We start from the raw sequence: 17911 nt of genomic DNA, 5'->3' as shown, positions 1-17911 counted from the left end.
GGCCAGGGGAGAGACAGGGAGGGCCCAGGATGCACAAGAGAGGCAACGGGGCCCCAGTGGCCCAGGACTCACCGCGACTCTCGCTCTCAGCGCTGCTGGCACAATTTAGCCGTTCAGATGCTTCTTTCCCCTCCTCTCCGCCCTGCCTCTTCTGCAGCTCCAGACTCTAGGCCATCCTCCACCTGAAGAGAATACAAGGGTGTCTCACAGCTCTTACGAGATGAGGCTTCCTAGGCACGTAGCCTAGCTCGCTCGTGCCGGAGCTGGGGGCAGGAGCACGGGGCAAGTGGGGCCAGGGGAGGCTGAGGGGGAGCTCTGGTGAGCTGGGGAGTCGGCTATCTTCTGCACCCTGGGCAGGGGGAAAATGTCATCATCCTCCTCCTCCTTTCCCTCTTCCCTTCTATCAGCTCCCGGGTAACTCCTGGGGCTGCCCTCACCCGCTCGCCTTTAGCATACCAGAAGCCTGCCTCGGCAGGTCGTTTGAAGCTTCCCATCCCACCAGCCCCAGTAGTGCAGGCACACAAGGAGACACCCCGGCACCCACCAAAGGGGCTCGCTCACCTCACCGGCAGCCCTAGGCCTCACCCGACACAGGGAATCGTGTCCGACACACCACCACGCTGCAGCAGGAGCGGAGGAGGCCTTTCCTTACCAGGAAGCAGCAACGAGCACGGCGGCATCACCTCGCAGGCACCGCAGCATCGCAGGGCTGTCACCTGCGGAGAGAGCAATGCGGATCACAGGGACGCCACCGCGCGTGCGCGGCTCCCGGGCTCAGTACCCAACTCTGGTCGCTGGGCAGCAGCATTATCTGAATTACTCTTCTCGATTAATACCATCCAGAAACCGTAACTTGGCTGCATCCACAGAGCTTCTATTCCTCTGCACCTTTCCCCCTCGCAGCCCCAGCAGCACCGTTCATTGCCTCTGCACCAAACAGCAAAGCGTCTCGAGCATTTCAGTCCTTTCCTCTCGACTGCTTACAAAAATCTGGTGCTTGCTACTGTCCATGCCACTGCCCGCCCCCCCCCATGCCCGAGGGAGGAGAAGCAGCACAGCAAACCTGGGGAACAAGGTTGGGTCCCCCACCCCCGCAGAATAAGCCCCAGGAACTGCTTGTAGGCATGTGGCATCAGGGTTGTGATAGGGTTTTGTTTTGGTTTTCTTTTTTTTCCCCTGCCTTCTTTACATAATGTAATAATTGGGGTTGCTTTTCCAAACTACTGAGTTCTGTGGGGACTTTTTGTGCTTTTACCCTACAAAAAATGGTCATTTTCACTTTCGGTTTTGTGCATGAGAATGGTTGGTGGGTGCTTTTAGGTGGTTGTTCCTTCCCCACCACCACCCTTTTTTTCCTTTCCAGCTGCACAAATCCAGCTGAGTTGGCTTTCCCAGAAGCCCCAAGTTGTTTTCTTTCCACCAGAATTCTTCCTGTATTTTCACCCCCCATTGCAGACCCAGAGTCAGGGGGTTTGAGGTATTTTTGTGCCCAGGCAGCAGCTCCCAGGCTGCATAAGCAGCCCCACAGGGGGAAGTCCCCGTTTGAGGGAATCGGCCCCAAATTGGGATGGGAAAGTGAAGACAAGGGAAAAAAAAATCCTGAATAACCTGAAAAAGAACACCTACTCCAGCCCACCAAGCACCCGTCACCTTGCCTGACTCACCTCCAGGGCCCAGATCACGCTCGGCTCATCACTTAGTGCCCTCAGATCACAAAAAAAAAAAAAAAAAAGAGTAAAACCCATAATGGAGCCCTATAGCCATCAGTCACATCTTCCCTCCAGTACTACACACAGACTCACCTTCTTACAGCGCTCCCCTGGGCTCTCCTCCGTTGCCCTGCACGACTCATCCATCTGCACCTGGAAAAACAGTGTTACTGAACAAGTCACCTGGAGGCACAGCAACAGCTTAACCATTCCACAGCTCTTGCGCCCCCGTAGGAATACCATCTAGAGCCCAACTACAGCCTGCCGTTAAAGGAAATGCGTTAAATCAAACGTTAAGCCCTCGCACGTACAAGCCGGAACAGCAAACCCACGGCACGCTCGCGCACCCAGGGCGCAGCCCGACGGAGGTCCACGGGCACCTCGCCAGTCTGATGCGGAGCCGCCCAGCATCCCTGCGAGCACAGCTGCAGGCGCAACAGCAGTTTCACCTACACCCATCTCAGCGCGCAGCGCTTCTGAAGCTTTAAGCTGAAAGCCCTACCTTGACCCTTGGCCACACTAGAAGCGAGCCGTGGCTAGGACTCCACAGAAACACAGCAACACAAATTGCACACCCACAGCGGCGACAGCCTTGCAGCTATTTAGACCAGGAACAACAGAGAAAAGTAAAACAGCTTCATCACCCGCACAGGAAAAGCAGCAGACGGAGACAAAGGGTCAGCATTCACAGCCCTTACAGAACACAGGCGTTCTCTCTCCTTCCACTCCTAAACCCATCCCCACTTAGGTCTAAGTATCGCAGCCCTGCTGGGGCAATATCGAGAGCGGGGAACAAGAGCCCTGCCGCCGGCCGTTTGTGCGGCAGGACACAAAAACAGAGGGACATGTTTTGCCACACACAACCCTGAATCTCCTGAAAATTTATGTTTACCAAAAATAGCCATTTGGAACATATTCCCAAAAACATTCGGCAATGAAACGCTTACGTGTTTGACACCCACACATTTTTGGGGAACTTGCTATTTGCTTCCTGGTTTTGCTGGTCTTCCCTCAGAAGTTCTACCTGCAGCCAAGTTATTCCCACCCGCCCGACCGGTTCAAGCGTTCACCTTCCTGGTATTATCAGCACATTGACACAGGCGAGGAACTTAACTGCTCTTCTAAAACTATCCAAATGACAATTACAGCCCTGAAAGAGGAGTGGAAGAGAAGAAAAGGAGAGATCAGGCAGCAAAAATGCCCTGCAGGCTGCTGCCAGCCAACACTGCACTCTTTTGTTAAAGCCACCCCGCCCCCCCAAACGCAAAAATAAACCCCATGACTTTGTGGAGTGCGGTTTTTTCTTCTTTTCAGCAGTCCTTCTGGAGCTCATCCCTGTCTCAGCATCTTGTCTTGTCAGAGCATGAAGATGCAGATGATCTGTATCCCGACGACATCTGCATGGGATGAATACATTTTCAGAAAACGCCCGACTGAGCCATTTGCCACAGTCACGAGACTCACGACATGACACACGAGGTGGGCCCAGAGTTTTAAGGCAAAAATACCTCCCCCGCCCCCCACCCGAGATCTTTCAGGCTCCAGACCTGCCATCTCCCCGCACCAAACCTCCCCGGCCAAAGGGTTTCAGGTGGCCCAAAACACAGTACACAGAAAATAAACGGGGAAAGCCCTACATTGTGCAAAAGCGAACGATGCCCGACCAGGGCTTCTCTGCGGGGCCCGAGCTCGGCACGGAGCCCCCCCCCGGCACGAGCACGGGCCCGGGCCGGTCACGGAGCCCCCCCCTCCCCCGCCCGGCCCCGGGCCCGGCACGGAGGAGCCAGCCCCCCCCTCCCCCGCCCGGCCCCGGGCCCGGCACGGAGGAGCCAGCCCCCCCCTCCCCCGCCCGGCCCCGGGCCCGGCACGGAGGAGCCAGCCCCCCCCTCCCCCGCCCGGCCCCGGGCCCGGCACGGAGGAGCCAGCCCCCCCCTCCCCCGCCCGGCCCCGGGCCCGGCACGGAGGAGCCAGCCCCCCCCTCCCCCGCCCGGCCCCGGGCCCGGCACGGAGGAGCCAGCCCCCCCCTCCCCCGCCCGGCCCCGGGCCCGGCACGGAGGAGCCAGCCCCCCCCTCCCCCGCCCGGCCCCGGGCCCGGCACGGAGGAGCCAGCCCCCCCCTCCCCCGCCCGGCCCCGGGCCCGGCACGGAGGAGCCAGCCCCCCCCTCCCCCGCCCGGCCCCGGGGCCGGCACGGAGGAGCCAGCCCCCCCCTCCCCCGCCCGGCCCCGGGCCCGGCACGGAGGAGCCAGCCCCCCCCTCCCCCGCCCGGCCCCGGGCCCGGCACGGAGGAGCCAGCCCCCCCCTCCCCCGCCCGGCCCCGGGCCCGGCACGGAGGAGCCAGCCCCCGCCTCCCCCGCCCGGCCCCGGGCCCGGCACGGAGGAGCCAGCCCCCCCCTCACCCGCCCGGCCCCGGGCCCGGCGCGACGGAGCCCCCCCCGCCCGGCCCAGGGTCGGGCCCGCACGGAGCCCCCCCCACCCCCGGCCCACACGGAGCCCCCACCGCTGCCCGAACTCACCCACCAGCGCTCTCCGGCCCCCGGCTACGGCCGCGCTGCTCTCTCAGGCGGCTGCCGCAGACGAGGATCGGGAGCCGCCAGGCCTCCAGGAGTCCCGAGGGGATGCCGGCCACCGCAGGGGATGGCTGCCTGCGGCCGGACTGCCGCGGCGCTCCCCGCCCAGCTCCGAGCAGTCTCCGCCGGCCACGGGCTTCCCACGCCGGGCCGCAGAGGGGCCCCGGCACCGCAAAGAGACCCCTCGCGACCCGGCCGCCCCACGCACCTCTCCCACCTCCGCTCCGCCGCGCACGCGCCACCGGAAGCCCGGGCCCCGCGGGGCGGCCCTTAGAGGGCGGCCGGAAGGACCGGCCCCCACCGGCCCCGCCCCCGCGCCGGACCGCCCCCGCGCCCAGCCGGTGAGCGCCAGCGCCCCCTGCTGGCCGGGCCGCGCTCAGCTCGCGAGGGCGCCGAGGGCCGGGCGGGGCGGGACGCGCCGGCTCGGGGCCGGCTCCTTTCGGGGCGAGCGGGCGAGCGAGAGACCCCTGCGGGCCCCGGTCACGGCCGGGCAGAGCCGCGCGCCCTCCGGGAGCGGCTGAACGGGGCTGCCGCTCGTGACACGTACCGAGCCGTCCGCGACGGGAGCGAGCAGAGGAGGAAGGGGCCGGCGGCCGCGGGGCCCTGCCCGCAGGCACGGGGGGGGGGTGCGGGCTGGGGCCCGTGGGGCCGCCCTGCTGGGCCGCTGCCCTGCGCCGCACCGCGCTGGGGGCTGGGGCCCGACCGGCGCCGGGGGACCGGGGGCAGCCACGAGCAGGGGGCCTGAGCTTAGCCACGGCCTGCAAAACACCCCGCAGCGTGAGACGCTGCGAGGCCAAGGTGGTCCTTGGCAATGGGGGCGCCTGGGCTCGGCCTCCGCCGTACCCGTCCTGGGTCTGCGTGGCGTTCCAGGGGAACGGTGTTCTCCTTGTGCGGAAGGTGGGCTGGCCGTTCGGCCGTGCCCCGGCCGTTACCGATACTGCCAGAGGCGCTCGCACGCTCTGGCCCGTTACTGCTGCGGGACCGCGCCGTAGCCGAAAGAAGAGGTGTTGTGTTTTCTCACAGAAAAGCCTCCTACGGTCAGTGGAAGAAATAACCTCCTTCCGTGGCACTGACTCTTTTCGTCCAGTCCATAGCCGGCTTTCGGCTTTTGTCTTTACAGCATTCAGTTTGCTTTCTGCCAAGCTTTCTACCTGCTGTGAAACATTTGGATGTTTTTCCTGTTGCTTTTTTTCCCCCCTACTTGCTCCACAGCTCCCACACCAACCACCCAGCGCGGCTCGCCTTTCAGCCCCCAGACCCAGGAGCCTTGCCCTGGGACGGCCCGTACATGTCAGCAGAGTTGTTCCAGCTCTCACCCTGTCCCTACCCAGCTGAGGACGTCTGTGTCCGTGGCAGACACCCAGACACTGCCCCTGCAGCGTGGCAGGCCCCTGCCCCGTCAGTGAAAACTGCGGCAATATCGGCTAAGTTTAAAAGCGTCGGCAGGAGGTGCAGAATACGTAAATAAAGCGGCGGTTGGCTGCCGGGTATGGGTGCGATATAAATACATTTTGTTTACAGGCCTTCGTGCCTATTCAGCGTTGAACGGCACCGCAGCCCACCCACCCCGGGGCTCACGGGGCTCGGAGAAGGGTCTCTCCAAGGGCACAACCTAAGGCAGCGCAGGAAGCCCAGCTGCCACGCTCCCAGTCGCTACGGGACGCTTGCTTACAGCTACACCGACGAGGGTGCGGATGAGGCTGGAACTAGCAGAAATGCTGACTCTTCTGGCCTTTTATTTGCGGAAGGCACAGCGCGCGAGCCTCGGCGGCTCACAGGAGAAGCGTGCGGCGCTGCCGGACTCTCATTCTCAGCTCACGTACTACTGCCAAAGCTCCTGCCCTGTGCTGTGCCAGATGCCGGCTGGCGTGAGCACCTGGGCTCCTGAGGGACCCCCTTGTCCTGAGAGCCAGAGGTACTCGCTTCCCTTTGCATGAGGCCTGTAGGAGACAGACCCTGCAATTTAAAAAATCTGTATCAAACGTGGCAGACTCAAAGGGGGGCATTTTAAAAAAGGCAGGTTTGTTTTCTTTTTTAACTTTACGATCTACAGCCTAGCAAAGAGCTCCCTTTCAGTGTCAGTCGCTTGGCCTTCTCCCCTACTGACGAGGTCCCAGCCTCCCGGTGAGATCTCGCTGGAGATATTCTCAGTTTCCCTCAGGTACGGGGCTGCCCTGGCCCGAGGCCAGCGAAGAAGCTGACTTTGCCCGTGCCTGAATCAGCAACACGTCCAGCAGGCGACTTGCAGAGCCCAGGGAACCCTCGTAAAGAGGTCTGGGGGTGGGCCGCGCCACATCTGCGGCATCGGCCGTGGGAAAGGACCGGCGCAGTAAAGCAGGTGGGTGAAACCGCGGTCCGCGCCAGTACGTGCTGCTGCCTGGGGCATGGCTTTGCTGCGGGTCAAGTCAGATGCTCTCTGTAAGAGTCAGTCAGGACAAAGGCCGCAGCAGATGTCTTTTCTGCTCATTTTAACAAAGGCTGGACGGAGCCCATAGAGGAAGGCACTACGCGTCTTGCTGGGTCTGTTTGCCTGCCTTCTCGTAAGCCGTCGCGGAAACTTGCACGAGCAAAGCCTGTGCAAGCTGATGACAGCCACGCACGGTTGAAGAGGGAGCAGACGGTGAGAGCAGAGGTGCGCGCTCAGGCTGTGCGCTGGAAGCTAATGCTAATGCTGCAAAATAAAGAGTGGATTTTCTTTTTTGGGTTTAGGTGAGCGCTAAACATGACATGTGCGTGTGTGCGTGTGTCTCTCGCAGGTTTTTGTCATACACCCCACCCCCCCGCCCCAAAAAAACCACCCGCACATGCCACGCGTTAAACAGTGGTTTTCCATTGTACTTAGACGTGCTTACATAGGTGTGTTGGTTTTTTTCTTTTTTAATGCAGAAACAGCAATACGATAGATTTAATACAGCTAGCAATTAGATGGGTGTAGCTTTAGAGCGTCGGCTGTTTACAAAGCAACTGCACACCTTCTTTAACTCACAGTTTAAACAGGTAAACTTGCAGTGCATCACACGTGCTTTGTACAGTCACGGTCCACACGGCAGGCCAGATGCTTCACCCTGCCTTGTCCTTGTTCCCCCGACTCCGACGGGACCGCCGAGGCCACCCTGGGGACAGCGCCGCTTTCTAGCAGCTGGGTTGCTTGCCTGGACGCCCCACAGACAAACAGTCATTTCCCCACTGAACCTCTTCTCAAATATTTTCCTAGCCCTGCAGGCCCCAGGTCCTTTGGTTCATATTTCCTTTTTTCCGGGCTTGATGCACAGGACCGACGATTTCCAGAAACAGAAACAGAGGCTGATTCAGTCCAGGCTAAACATTCTCTGACCTAAACCAAACTGCCTTCGAAGAGATAGCTGTACTGTAGGCACCACCTCGGGAACAGAAGTTGCCCTGTCATTAAAAAAAAAAAAAAAAAAAAAAGCAGGAAAACAAGGCATTTCAGGCTGAGGAGGCTGAACGGTGTGCTGGGGGCGGTGGGGGGCTGGAAAGAAACAGTTCAGACGATTAGAGCGAGCTTGGCGTTGCAAAGCGTGCCATTATTTTTAATTCGGCAGTCAGAAGAAAATAGATTCTGACACTGATTTCCTGCGTGCTGCGGGAGTTCTCTCCTCAGCATTCCTGTGCACCATTTTACTTTTGTGTCCCGTCCGCTTCGCTTTTGCGCTGTAGCTCTCCGGTTCTAGCTACGCTTCCCACCACCCCCATTACGCTTTGACAAGCCCAGCTCTCACTGTGCTTCCCTTCCCTTCCCTTCCCTTCCCGTATGCGCGTGCAGGGAAAAGCCCGCGCGTCTGCCACTACAGGACACGCTCTGGGGGGCAGGAGAGATGACGACGCTCCCTGACAGAGGACACAGCTGAGGGGCGGTCCGCCGGGGCCGGGGAGATGGCAGCACCTTCCCTCAGCTGCCCCATCCGAGCACAGGTGCAGGTGCGCACTGAGGAGAGACAAGCAGGCAGGAGCGGCAGAGCGAGAGAGAAAATAAAATTCACGGGTGGGTGCTACTTGCGTCTCATTTTTAGCGCAAGACATTAATTCTCAGCACATTCTTGGAGCTGCCCCTTTGGGACTCACGGAGAAGAGGGAGGTTGGCCACGCGGTGCAGCCCAGCTCTGCTTCCCCTAAATGGTTTTACTGTTCAGGTGTTGCCCTAATCTGGCCGGTACCCCCGCAAAGAGTTTGGGATTTCTGCTGCCTCTCCGGGCCAGCCACAGACCCCGACTTCATCGCAGCGAATGACCCTGCACTCGTCAGAGCGGTTGCCGAGTCACATCCCGCTGCCTTCCCTGCAGAACTGGAGACCCTTTTTCAGCCCTTGCCCCCTCTTCTCTCAGCTCGTCGCCCATTCCTTTATCAGTGCCGGCACCGATCCTGCCTCCAGCTCGCCCTGTCCCCACCTGCGAGCGCCCAACAGGAGCTAAATGTCTCCTCAAGGATGCACGGAAGAGACGCGCAGGTAACCCAGCACAGACCCCCTGCAAACATCTTCTTTCCATTTGCTTTCCTCTCCTGACACGAAGGGATGACTTAGGAAAAGCGTACTGCTCGCATTTCACCCGCACCGCTTCTACTTTCACTCTCGCTCTCCTTGGCAGTAATTAATAGCGGTGGCGGGGGGGGCTGGGGCATTCCCCCAAAGCGGCTGCGGTTACATCCGGGCGGTTGTGGCACTCCATTAGCTCTGTAGTTTTTAAATCTAAATCTTCTGGAATTGTTAGTTCTGGTCAGGAATCACCCGTACCTGCAAATTTTCTTAATAGCTACGCTTGACCCCAGCCACTGTTTAACAGCTCACCTTTATTTCTCTTCATTTAAGAACCTAAAGCTTCGTTTACTGCTTGGGTTGGAAGCAGGAGCTGTCGCTGCCTCCGAACTTTCTAACAGCCCTGTTACAATTTCAGTACTACCCGCTCCCAATTTAGCTTTCCGGGTCGATTTTCATTCTAGATTCTAAAATTTCCTTATTTTGTTTCTGATCAGGAGTCATTAATGCCTGCAGTTGATTTAATAACGGCTGCATTTAGATTGAGCTATTAATGACTCGCAACTCTATTTATGGCATAAAAAAGGGCTGCCTTTATATTTTTTTTAATTACAGATTAGGAATAATGACTGCCTGGTTTGTTCAGTAATAGCTGCGATTAAATTGAGTCACGACTCCTCCCTAAATAATATGTGTTTATTTGCACTCCTACAATTTAACCTCCCCTTCACTGGTCAGGGGCACCGACAAGTGCCCGCGCGTACCTCCGCGCCCCCTGCGCCGGCTCCCCAGGGAGCAGCCTCGTACCCTGACCAGAGTCTGCAGCGGCCCGTTGTCGGCCCAGCTCCTCGCCCTCGAGCGGCGGATCCGCTGCTGCCCAGAGGGGACGGAAATGGCGCGGGGTAAAGCTCTCCGGGCCGCCTGCGTCCCGCGCGGAGGCGGTGAGCTCAGCAGCCTGTACGCTGTTGGGGCCGAGCCAACAACCTGGGGAGGAGTCGCAGGGCGCAGCTGTTTCTGTAACTACCACGCTTTCCCGCCTGGCCAGGCAAGAAAGCGGGGCCTGCGGGGGCCTGGAGAGGCAGCATCGCTGTAGGTTGTGCCACGGCTGTTTCGCTCTGTCTTCGGCAGAGTTACATCCCAGAGGGTGGGAGGCAGGCACGTTTGCTCCGTAAGCAGCAGTACTCACGCCGTGCAATAGGCGCTATAAAGCAGCAATGAAGAACGAGCTTGGCCTATCAAGATGGTAGGAGCACCTAAAGCATTAGCCAGGCAGGGCTTGCAACTAACCTTGTGTCCTGGTTTAACCCCGTCTGGCAACTAAGCACCGCACAGCCGCTCACTTCACCCCACCCCAGCGGGGGAGAGAATCAGGAGGCTGCGAGTGAGAAAAGTCATGGGTTGAGATAAACAGAGTTTAACAACCACCAATAAGGAAAAGAACAAAACCCCCAAAAACCCAAGAGGGAAAAATAAAACCCAAGAAAGACCAGGGGTACAAATGAAAACAACCGCTCACCACCAACTGAGCCGTGCCCAGGCAACCTGTGAGCCGCAGCCCCCCACCCACCGCCCTCCTGGTTTTATTACTGCCCCTGACGTCATATGGCCCGAATATCCCTGGGGTCAGCCGGGGTCCGCTGGCCCAGCTGCGTCCCCTCCCAGCGCTCCGCATGCCCCCAGCCCGCTCGCTGGCAAGCGCCGCGCAGCGGTGACCGACACGGCCCTGCCTCTGCAACACCGTTCCCAGCACAGATCCAGAACACAGGTGGAGGGAGCACAGGGTGGGAGCGGGGTGCAGGGAAGTGGGGGGGTGGGGTGTCAGAGTTTGGGTGGGGGCAGTGGACAGGTGAGGGGTGCAGGCAGCACCCCGGGGGTACAGCAACAGAGGGGTGATGGGGAGGTGGAGCAGGGGGCAGAGGGGGCACAAGGTAGGAGGGCAGGGGACACAGGGGGCATGTCACGGCTGGGAATCACGAGGGGGGAAAGCCTCGCACAGAGGAGCCTTTTGGCAGAAAGCATTTGGGAGGGCAGAGAGACACACGGGACAGGGAGAGGGGGGAGACAGAGACGGACAGACGGGGAATGTGTGGGTAGAAAGGTATGGAGGGGAGCACGCATGGGGACGACCTACTCCAGGGGCTCCACCTGGAATAATCCACAGCACGAAACTCACCTGGGATAACCTGCACAGATAATCCACTCCAGACAGCTGACCTGCACCAGATAACGCACACTGGTAACCCTCAGTGATGCCCATCACCCTGCCAATGTTTTGCCCCAAATTTTCCTCAAATTGGGGTTTTGGTGGGGTTTGGTTTCTTGGGGATTTTGTTTGTTTGTGTTTGGTTTCGTTACTTTCTTTTCCATAACATAAAAATCAGGCTGGATTTGTGTGTGGGTGGGTGTCTCTGTGGTCTCCCCTCCATTCCCCCAAATATTCACTTCTGGGGTTCTGTGGTCCTTTTCCTCAAATTTGGTGATTTTCCCTTTTGTGCATTACAATGGTGGGAGGGGTGGTGGTGTCGGGGATTTTGTTTGTTTATTTTCCCCGGGCCTACCTTGACTTTGCAGCTGGAAGTGCAGGCCCTGCAACAAAGTGAGGACAAGAAAGGAGGGAAAGCAGGGCAGGCAAAGGGAGAAGAAAACACCAAAGCGGGCACTCGTGAGGGAGAGGGCAAGGCTCTCCCCATGCCGCCAGGGCCCCCCGAGAAGCTGTAACCAACCCTCCCAGGGTCCTGCCACACACAGGGGCTCCGCTGAAGGTTTCGGTGCCGCTCACGCCTTCCGGGGCTGATGGCGCCTTCTCGGGAATCCCTTGCCTCCCAGGAGCATGGCCAAGGCTAGGGCCCTTGCCGTGGTCCTACGGACTGTGAGCCCGGGTGCATGCATTTGGCAAAAAGGGCTGTTCAGAGATGATGGTCTTAAAAAAAAAAAAAAAAAAAAAAAAGAGGGCCACGAACTTCTACAAAGCCAAAGCCCAACTCACCACACTCCAGCGGGTATGAAGTCACACTCGGGGTCAGGTTTTGATTTCCATGTGGTTTAATAAGTTAACGGGTTCAGCCATTACACAGCAATGGAATTCTTCTTCAACATATACAAAGGTGCAAGAACTTCATTCATTTAGTTCAAATTAAGTCATTTTACTCTCATCTCTTAAATAGCTATACAGGTCCTATTTTTTTTTTTCCTCTAAACAATCTGGGGTTCAAACAACCCACCCAGAGAGAAGGCATCAAAGTACAAAAGAGCACGCGTAAGGAGGGGCGCTAATTCAAATTCAGCGTGGGTATTTGTCCCGGTACCTGTACGAGCAGGGAAAGGCGGCGTGGAGCAGTCACGCCTGTAGAAGGAGCTGCAATATTGGAAGTACACAAAGACCTTTTCCAGAAGTTTGACCACCACTGGGATTGTTACTCTACCGCGACAGTCACCGTGACCTAGGGGGAACGAGGGAGGGGAGAACAATGCAAGAGACCCCAGAACACTCAAATGTCAGCGCGCCCCCCGCCCCCCCAGCACTCAAGCATCTCGCCAGCTGCCCAGAAATTACTTCTCTGGAGGTTTGGCAAACAGTGAACCAAGAGCAACCATCGCAGGAAGGAAGTGGCATCGCTGAAGACAAAAAAAGCAGAATGAGAACACTTGTGAGCCTACACCCTGCCACGTGCCCAGTTCTAGTCTAGAAACAGCGCGTGCCTGTGGCCCTCTTACATCAACTTGAAGACGTTTCCATTACGCTCCCCGCCACTGAACTGTTTTCTGACTGGCTCTCTACCCACGTAGTCTCCCCTCACTCTCCCCCACTTCAGGCACTCTGCCTAAAAACCTGTCCTCAACTACAGAAGCAGCGTGAGAGGGCTTGCAGGGGCAGAAATCGGATGCGCTTGCTCAAGTCTGACCCCGTGGAGGTCTCTCTAAGATGTGTTTTGTGGCCGCCACAGGCACTGGTAATGCTGCTCTCCTGACCCACAATCAGCACCAATGTCCTCAGTCGCTCGGCAGCGTGACCAGTACCGGCGTTCCCAGCGTGCGCTCTCGTTACAAGGGTGTGCAAACACGTGCGTGCGATGCCTCTGCCCTCGAACGTGCGGCCTTTGAGCAGCCTCTCCAAGCACCGCGCCTCAGTCAGACACCTGTCACGCGAAAGCCTACGGGCACTCCCAAACACTGAGCTTCTGCGGTTCCCTCCGTTCCTTCCCGCACCCATTTTCTCTCGCCTCGAGAGGATACTCCTCACTGGCTGATGCCGAGGGCTTTTTGGACGGGGAGGCTCTTAAAAAGCCTTACCAAAACACGGGGGGAGGAGGTATCCAGGCACAGATACACTTAGAAGCACACTTACAGCTAGAGAAATCTGTTTTCTCAACAGAGGTAAAATTACACAGCACAGGTAAGTTCTATAAACTCTGTTCAGCCAAAATAGCAGGAAAAACCAACCAACCAACGAACCAACCACAACGGGAAAAAAAAAAAAAAAAAAAAGCAAAAAACCACCACCCCACCCAAAACATGTAATTTGGCTTCATTTACCAGTCACCATTTCCATTTGCGTGGCTGACAGCGAAACGCAGCATTTGGAACGCAGGCCCTCGTAAACAGGTTGAACTCCTTCAGAAGCCTCCGTGTGTCCAAGCCCACCGCTCCCCCACATATTCAGTGGAGGATGATTTGACAAGGTGCAAACAGCGAGCCTACCCTGAGAACACCAACCTGGCAACTGCAGATCGTTCGAGTCTAAAACAAGACGGCGGCCGACACCGCACGCCGGGGCCGCTCTGCGGTCCCAGCCGCCATGAAACGCCACAGACCCTGCAGCAGCCCTGAGGGGAGGGCACGGGGGGTCCGGCAGAAGTTAAATGGGGAAAGGCAGATTTCCAATAGCATATCCTCTGTCCTAAAGTCAGAAGCACAAGCAGGGAGTAAAGACAAAAGAGATTTCTTTCAGTGGCAGTTCTGCAGGGGGAAACTCCCTGGGACTCTGTCTTTACAGCTTCCGGAGGCCAAAGCCCTACGTGACCTTCCCTTTCCTTCCGAGAAGACTAGGATAGAGGAATCGCTTCTCACGCCAACAGTAGCACCTTCCCCACGAGGCGGATTCATTATCGTTCCTGGCTTTGGGAAGCCGCGAAAGTCACCCGTGCTCGCATAGCCGGGCCTAACAAAACTAGCCGCCTGCTACTCAGGGGATGGAAACAACTGCGTGTGCGAGAACGGAAGCCACGAAGAGAAAAGATCGACACATTCGTCAGGAGCGTATCCAAAGTAAGAAAAAAACCTCCTGGTGCACACAGCCGAGCCATTCCCCCGCTGTCCCTCAAACAGCAGTTTACCCAAACACCCTGAAAAACATTCTGCTCTTACCAAAAATACGTAGAAGAGAAAAGGTTACCGTATCACTCCTACGCTGCACGACTTGGAGAAGCAACGAAAGGGCAGGAAGTACGTCTCCACCAGGAAACACGAGCGGGTGCAGGAATTCATGTCTGGGGACGCGCTCTGTCCGCGCTTGACAACATCCCTTTCCTTTGCAAGCTATCTAAGCAGATACAAGCCTTCACAGCAATTTACTGCCCGTGATAGAGCGAGCACTGCCAAAAATTCAAGGGAAGATACGCACCAACTGTCATGCGTCCCACGTGCGTTCATTCCACGCACGGCGGCACGGGACATCCCCAGATGAGTCTTCTGCCAGGCCAAAGCTCAAATCAAAAACAGTACTACCTCTGCTGTGATTCATCAGCGGGCATAGCCTGGAGCCAACAAACTGGGAACAAATTCAGGAAAGCCCATGAACGTATGGCAGGAATTGCCCATTTAACGTGGCTAGAAAGGGATCCTCGGTGCCCAAGGCCAGTGAGGAACCAAGTTTCAGTTTTACTCCCAGCTTTCCTATCACCTTCTTCCTCCAAGACAGACCAAAACATTCAAGTCGAAATCTAGGGACTCTCCTTTTCCGCCTCTGGCCTACAGGGAGAAGGACAACACTCACCAGCCCTCGCGGCCCTCTTCACGTACAGGAGCCCCACATTCACGCTTCGGAAGCGCTGGTGGGAGCCTTGCGTATTCGCCTCCAGCTGCTGCGCACCAAGACAGCTCGAGCTGCTCTTGCCATTTAAAGGAAAAAAAAACACAGGACTATTAAAAGAGACTCACGGAAGGTCCTGTGATAAACCCGCATCTGAAGAGCTGCTGGCTTTTCTGAAAGTTCCCTTCCTCTCAAACCAGTCTTTCTCATGCTGGGCTCAGCCAGCACTCTTCTTTCAACGCAACCATGACACGGTATTAAAAACGAATAAACAAAAACCAAAAATGGAGTGCCGAGTACTGCTAGCCACAGAGGCAGAGTGGTAGCAGGGATGGTGCAAGAGAGAATGCCGAACTGGAACCAAGCCCAGAGGCTCTGGGAACGAGGGCGTGCCTGCAAAGGACAGCGCTGCGTGTGACACCGTGCTGACCCAGCAAAGGAAGGCTAGGTCTAACTGGCGGCCGGATCGCTAGAGGCGAGCGCAGATTGCCAGCTTCCACCAGCGCTGCAGCAGGAACCAGTCCCTCGCACTGAGGAAAACAATTTTCAGCGCGACACAATGAGCGCTCCAACATCGTAGTGCACGGAGCTGCAAACAAAGCCACGGTACCACACGGACGAGGAAAGGAACAAAGGATAAAAGACATGAAAGAGCTCAGGGATGATGGAAAGGCTCCCAGATCAAAACAAACGGAGAAGAGGTTCCTGGTCAGCCAGCTGGACCAGTCCGATTTCTCACACGCACCCAACCTCATGGGGAAGGGGCAGGAAAAAAAAAAGAGGAGGGATGATCCCTCCTTCTGGCACACGCCGGCACTTTCAATCCGAGGCCCGGGCGTCTCTGGCCTTCCCTACCTCCAGATGCTTTCAACAGATGCCCAGAAATTCCTGCCTGTAAATCCTTTCACCGCAGCATACTGAACACATTCCGGTCTCTGGAAACGGCACGTGACGACGGCCAGATCAGTAAGCCGGGATCTGTCCTTCTGAAGAACACGACGTGTCATTTTCTGCGCACCGTCAGGAGAAAAACTGATTTTTCAGTTGGTCGCATCCTACATAGGGCGGGGTGACAGCCTCCACCTTGGGAGGTACTGTTACAGGAGGGCAGAGCTAGTGAACCCAGTCAGGCCTAGGCGATCACCCTTCAGCGAGGTTTTTCCTCCCGTTTACCCCATCTCCTCAACTCTACAACCCACAGGAGAGCAGGCGCTTCCATTCAAACGAGGGCCACTGAGAGGCCACGAGCGTGTCTCCAAAGAGCACTGTTACGCTATCCAAACGGGGTGTCCGGGGATGTTCGCAACATGCGCGCATCAGGAGACCGGAAAAACACTCGTCTAGAAGGGCAGTCTCCTCCCACGCAAGGAGTCAGTTTTCCCCTGCGTGCCTCTCCCTCCACAAACACCTGCTGTGGAAATGCCCAATATTTGCGCATGGTGGATCGGGTTTGCCAGAAGAAAGGAAATACCAGACACGATCAAGAAAGGCTCCTTCTACTACGGGAAACCCTTTCATCAGTGAAAAGGCGTAAACTCTCCCCTCTCTCTGCCGTGTGCCTTCAGGCTCCACATCAGACCAACCTTTCACTAGCATCGCCACGTTCCTCGCCGTCCATCCCCGTTGCAGTGCTGGTCCTCGTCGTGCGAGAGGCCAGGCACTCCGCAGGGCCGGAAGGCAGCCTGGCGCCCCACCGGCAGCGCGCCCAGCGGCAAGGGATCCGCTTGTACAATGGCTGGCGCGTGCGGGCAGCCCCTTTCCCACCCAAGAGCACGGATGCAGAAGGACGGCTGCGGCACAGGGTGGCAGCACCGACAGCACCAACCATACATTCTTGCAAGGGCCTGGGCTTCTCCAAGAACTTGCCCAGGGGTTAAAACTTCCTCCTTCTTAGAGATGCCTTCCTTCATCAGCATAGCACAGAAAGCACTCAGCACTGTCCGAACCAGAGACTGTTCCAGCAGCGGAGCCGGGTGGAGAACGGCAGCTTGTTCTCCTGACAGCTCACGGCCCAGGAACACCATCACCCCACCCCACCCCTCAGTCAGGTTACGGCCTCTGCACCAAGCAGAAGCAATAAGAACGTTTAGACGGCCAACGACCACGTCATCCTCTCTTGCCAGAAGAGCTGAGCGAGGCTACATCCCATGCTTCTCGGCAATGTAGCTAACCGAGTAGTTTCTTGATCTTTAGCTCCGAGGGTGGCCGCTTGAGAGGGCCCCCGCCCCTTTCCAGGATGCGCCCAGCGATGGCAGACAGCTACGCAGGCAGAGTTGCTTCCGCAGCTCCTGGGACCCCCGTGGGGATTAGCATGCCACCTGGATTTTCTGGGAGAGCACAGTGGGGTACGACAGTCGGAGAAGGCTAAGCCAAGGCAGACGAGCAGCCTAAGCCCCGAGTTCGCCACCTCCGCTCCCCAGATGGCATAAAGCACTGGTGGGGTGTCTTCCCTCAGCCAAGGTTGGAAGGAACTGGACTGCAGGTCACAGACACCGTGGAGTGGGAAGACAAGAGACTAGAAAAGGATCTCTGCGCAATCTTTCCGACGGGCTTCTCCCTGCTTCAGTTCTCACCTGCTGTTGCGCTGTCGCTAGCTTTGGGTTTGGATTTAGACTTGAAGGAGAAGCGCTTGATGAGGCGGCGGGAGAAGCTGCCGGCTTTCTTCCTGGCAGCAGAGTTGGCGGTGACGTTGGACAAGTCATCGTGTGACTGGCTCAGGCCCGCTTCCTTCTGCTTGCTCCTTCTCCGGAAGATGAGCTTGGTACCACTCCGAAGAAAGCTAACTGCAGAAACAGAAAGGAAGGAGACAGAAACCACGATAGCATCCTGCCCTGGCGAGTCTCGGGGGCAATAACGCACCCGGCAGCTCTCAGGTGAGCGACAAAGACCTCTTCCACCCCGGGCAGCAGACGCGCGCCGCAGGTCTGCGATTCCCAGCTCCCAGCCGCAAGGCAAAGTCTACATTTGGGACAGACTGCGCTACCAACAGGCTGCTTCACTAAGCACGCCGTCAGTGCCCCCCCCGCATAAACTTCCTTTTACGGCACGATGGCCTCCCTTCAGTGGACACGTGCAGAATTGTAATAGAAAGCTAAGGCTTGCGTGAATGGGAAA

General features: G+C 57.6%; 1 protein-coding gene and 1 long non-coding RNA gene across 6 annotated transcripts in view; both read right to left on the bottom strand.

The window, feature by feature from the left end:
* Nucleotides 1-203: 203 nt before the first annotated feature.
* LOC135316656 (uncharacterized) lies at nt 204-4829 on the bottom strand. Its single transcript, XR_010375896.1, has 3 exons — nt 4224-4829; nt 1803-1862; nt 204-716 (listed from the first exon to the last, which is right to left on the bottom strand). It is a non-coding gene; the product is annotated as an uncharacterized LOC135316656 (long non-coding RNA).
* Nucleotides 4830-11793: 6964 nt separating this feature from the next.
* Nucleotides 11794-17911, bottom strand: part of C2CD2L (C2CD2 like) — a 25509-nt gene continuing 19391 nt past the window's right edge. For all 5 annotated transcript variants that reach the window (XM_064470774.1, XM_064470773.1, XM_064470770.1 and 2 more), the window contains one exon: nt 11794-17580. In XM_064470774.1, the coding sequence (XP_064326844.1) occupies nt 17360-17580 (221 nt within the window). In that variant the 3' untranslated portion in view covers nt 11794-17359. The remainder of the gene's footprint in view (nt 17581-17911) is intronic.

This window comes from Phalacrocorax carbo, chromosome 21, assembly GCF_963921805.1.
Source record: "Phalacrocorax carbo chromosome 21, bPhaCar2.1, whole genome shotgun sequence".
NCBI classification, from domain to species: domain Eukaryota; kingdom Metazoa; phylum Chordata; class Aves; order Suliformes; family Phalacrocoracidae; genus Phalacrocorax; species Phalacrocorax carbo.
The sequence above is the reverse complement of the archived record's forward strand: the minus strand, read 5'-3'. Positions and strand labels throughout refer to the sequence as shown.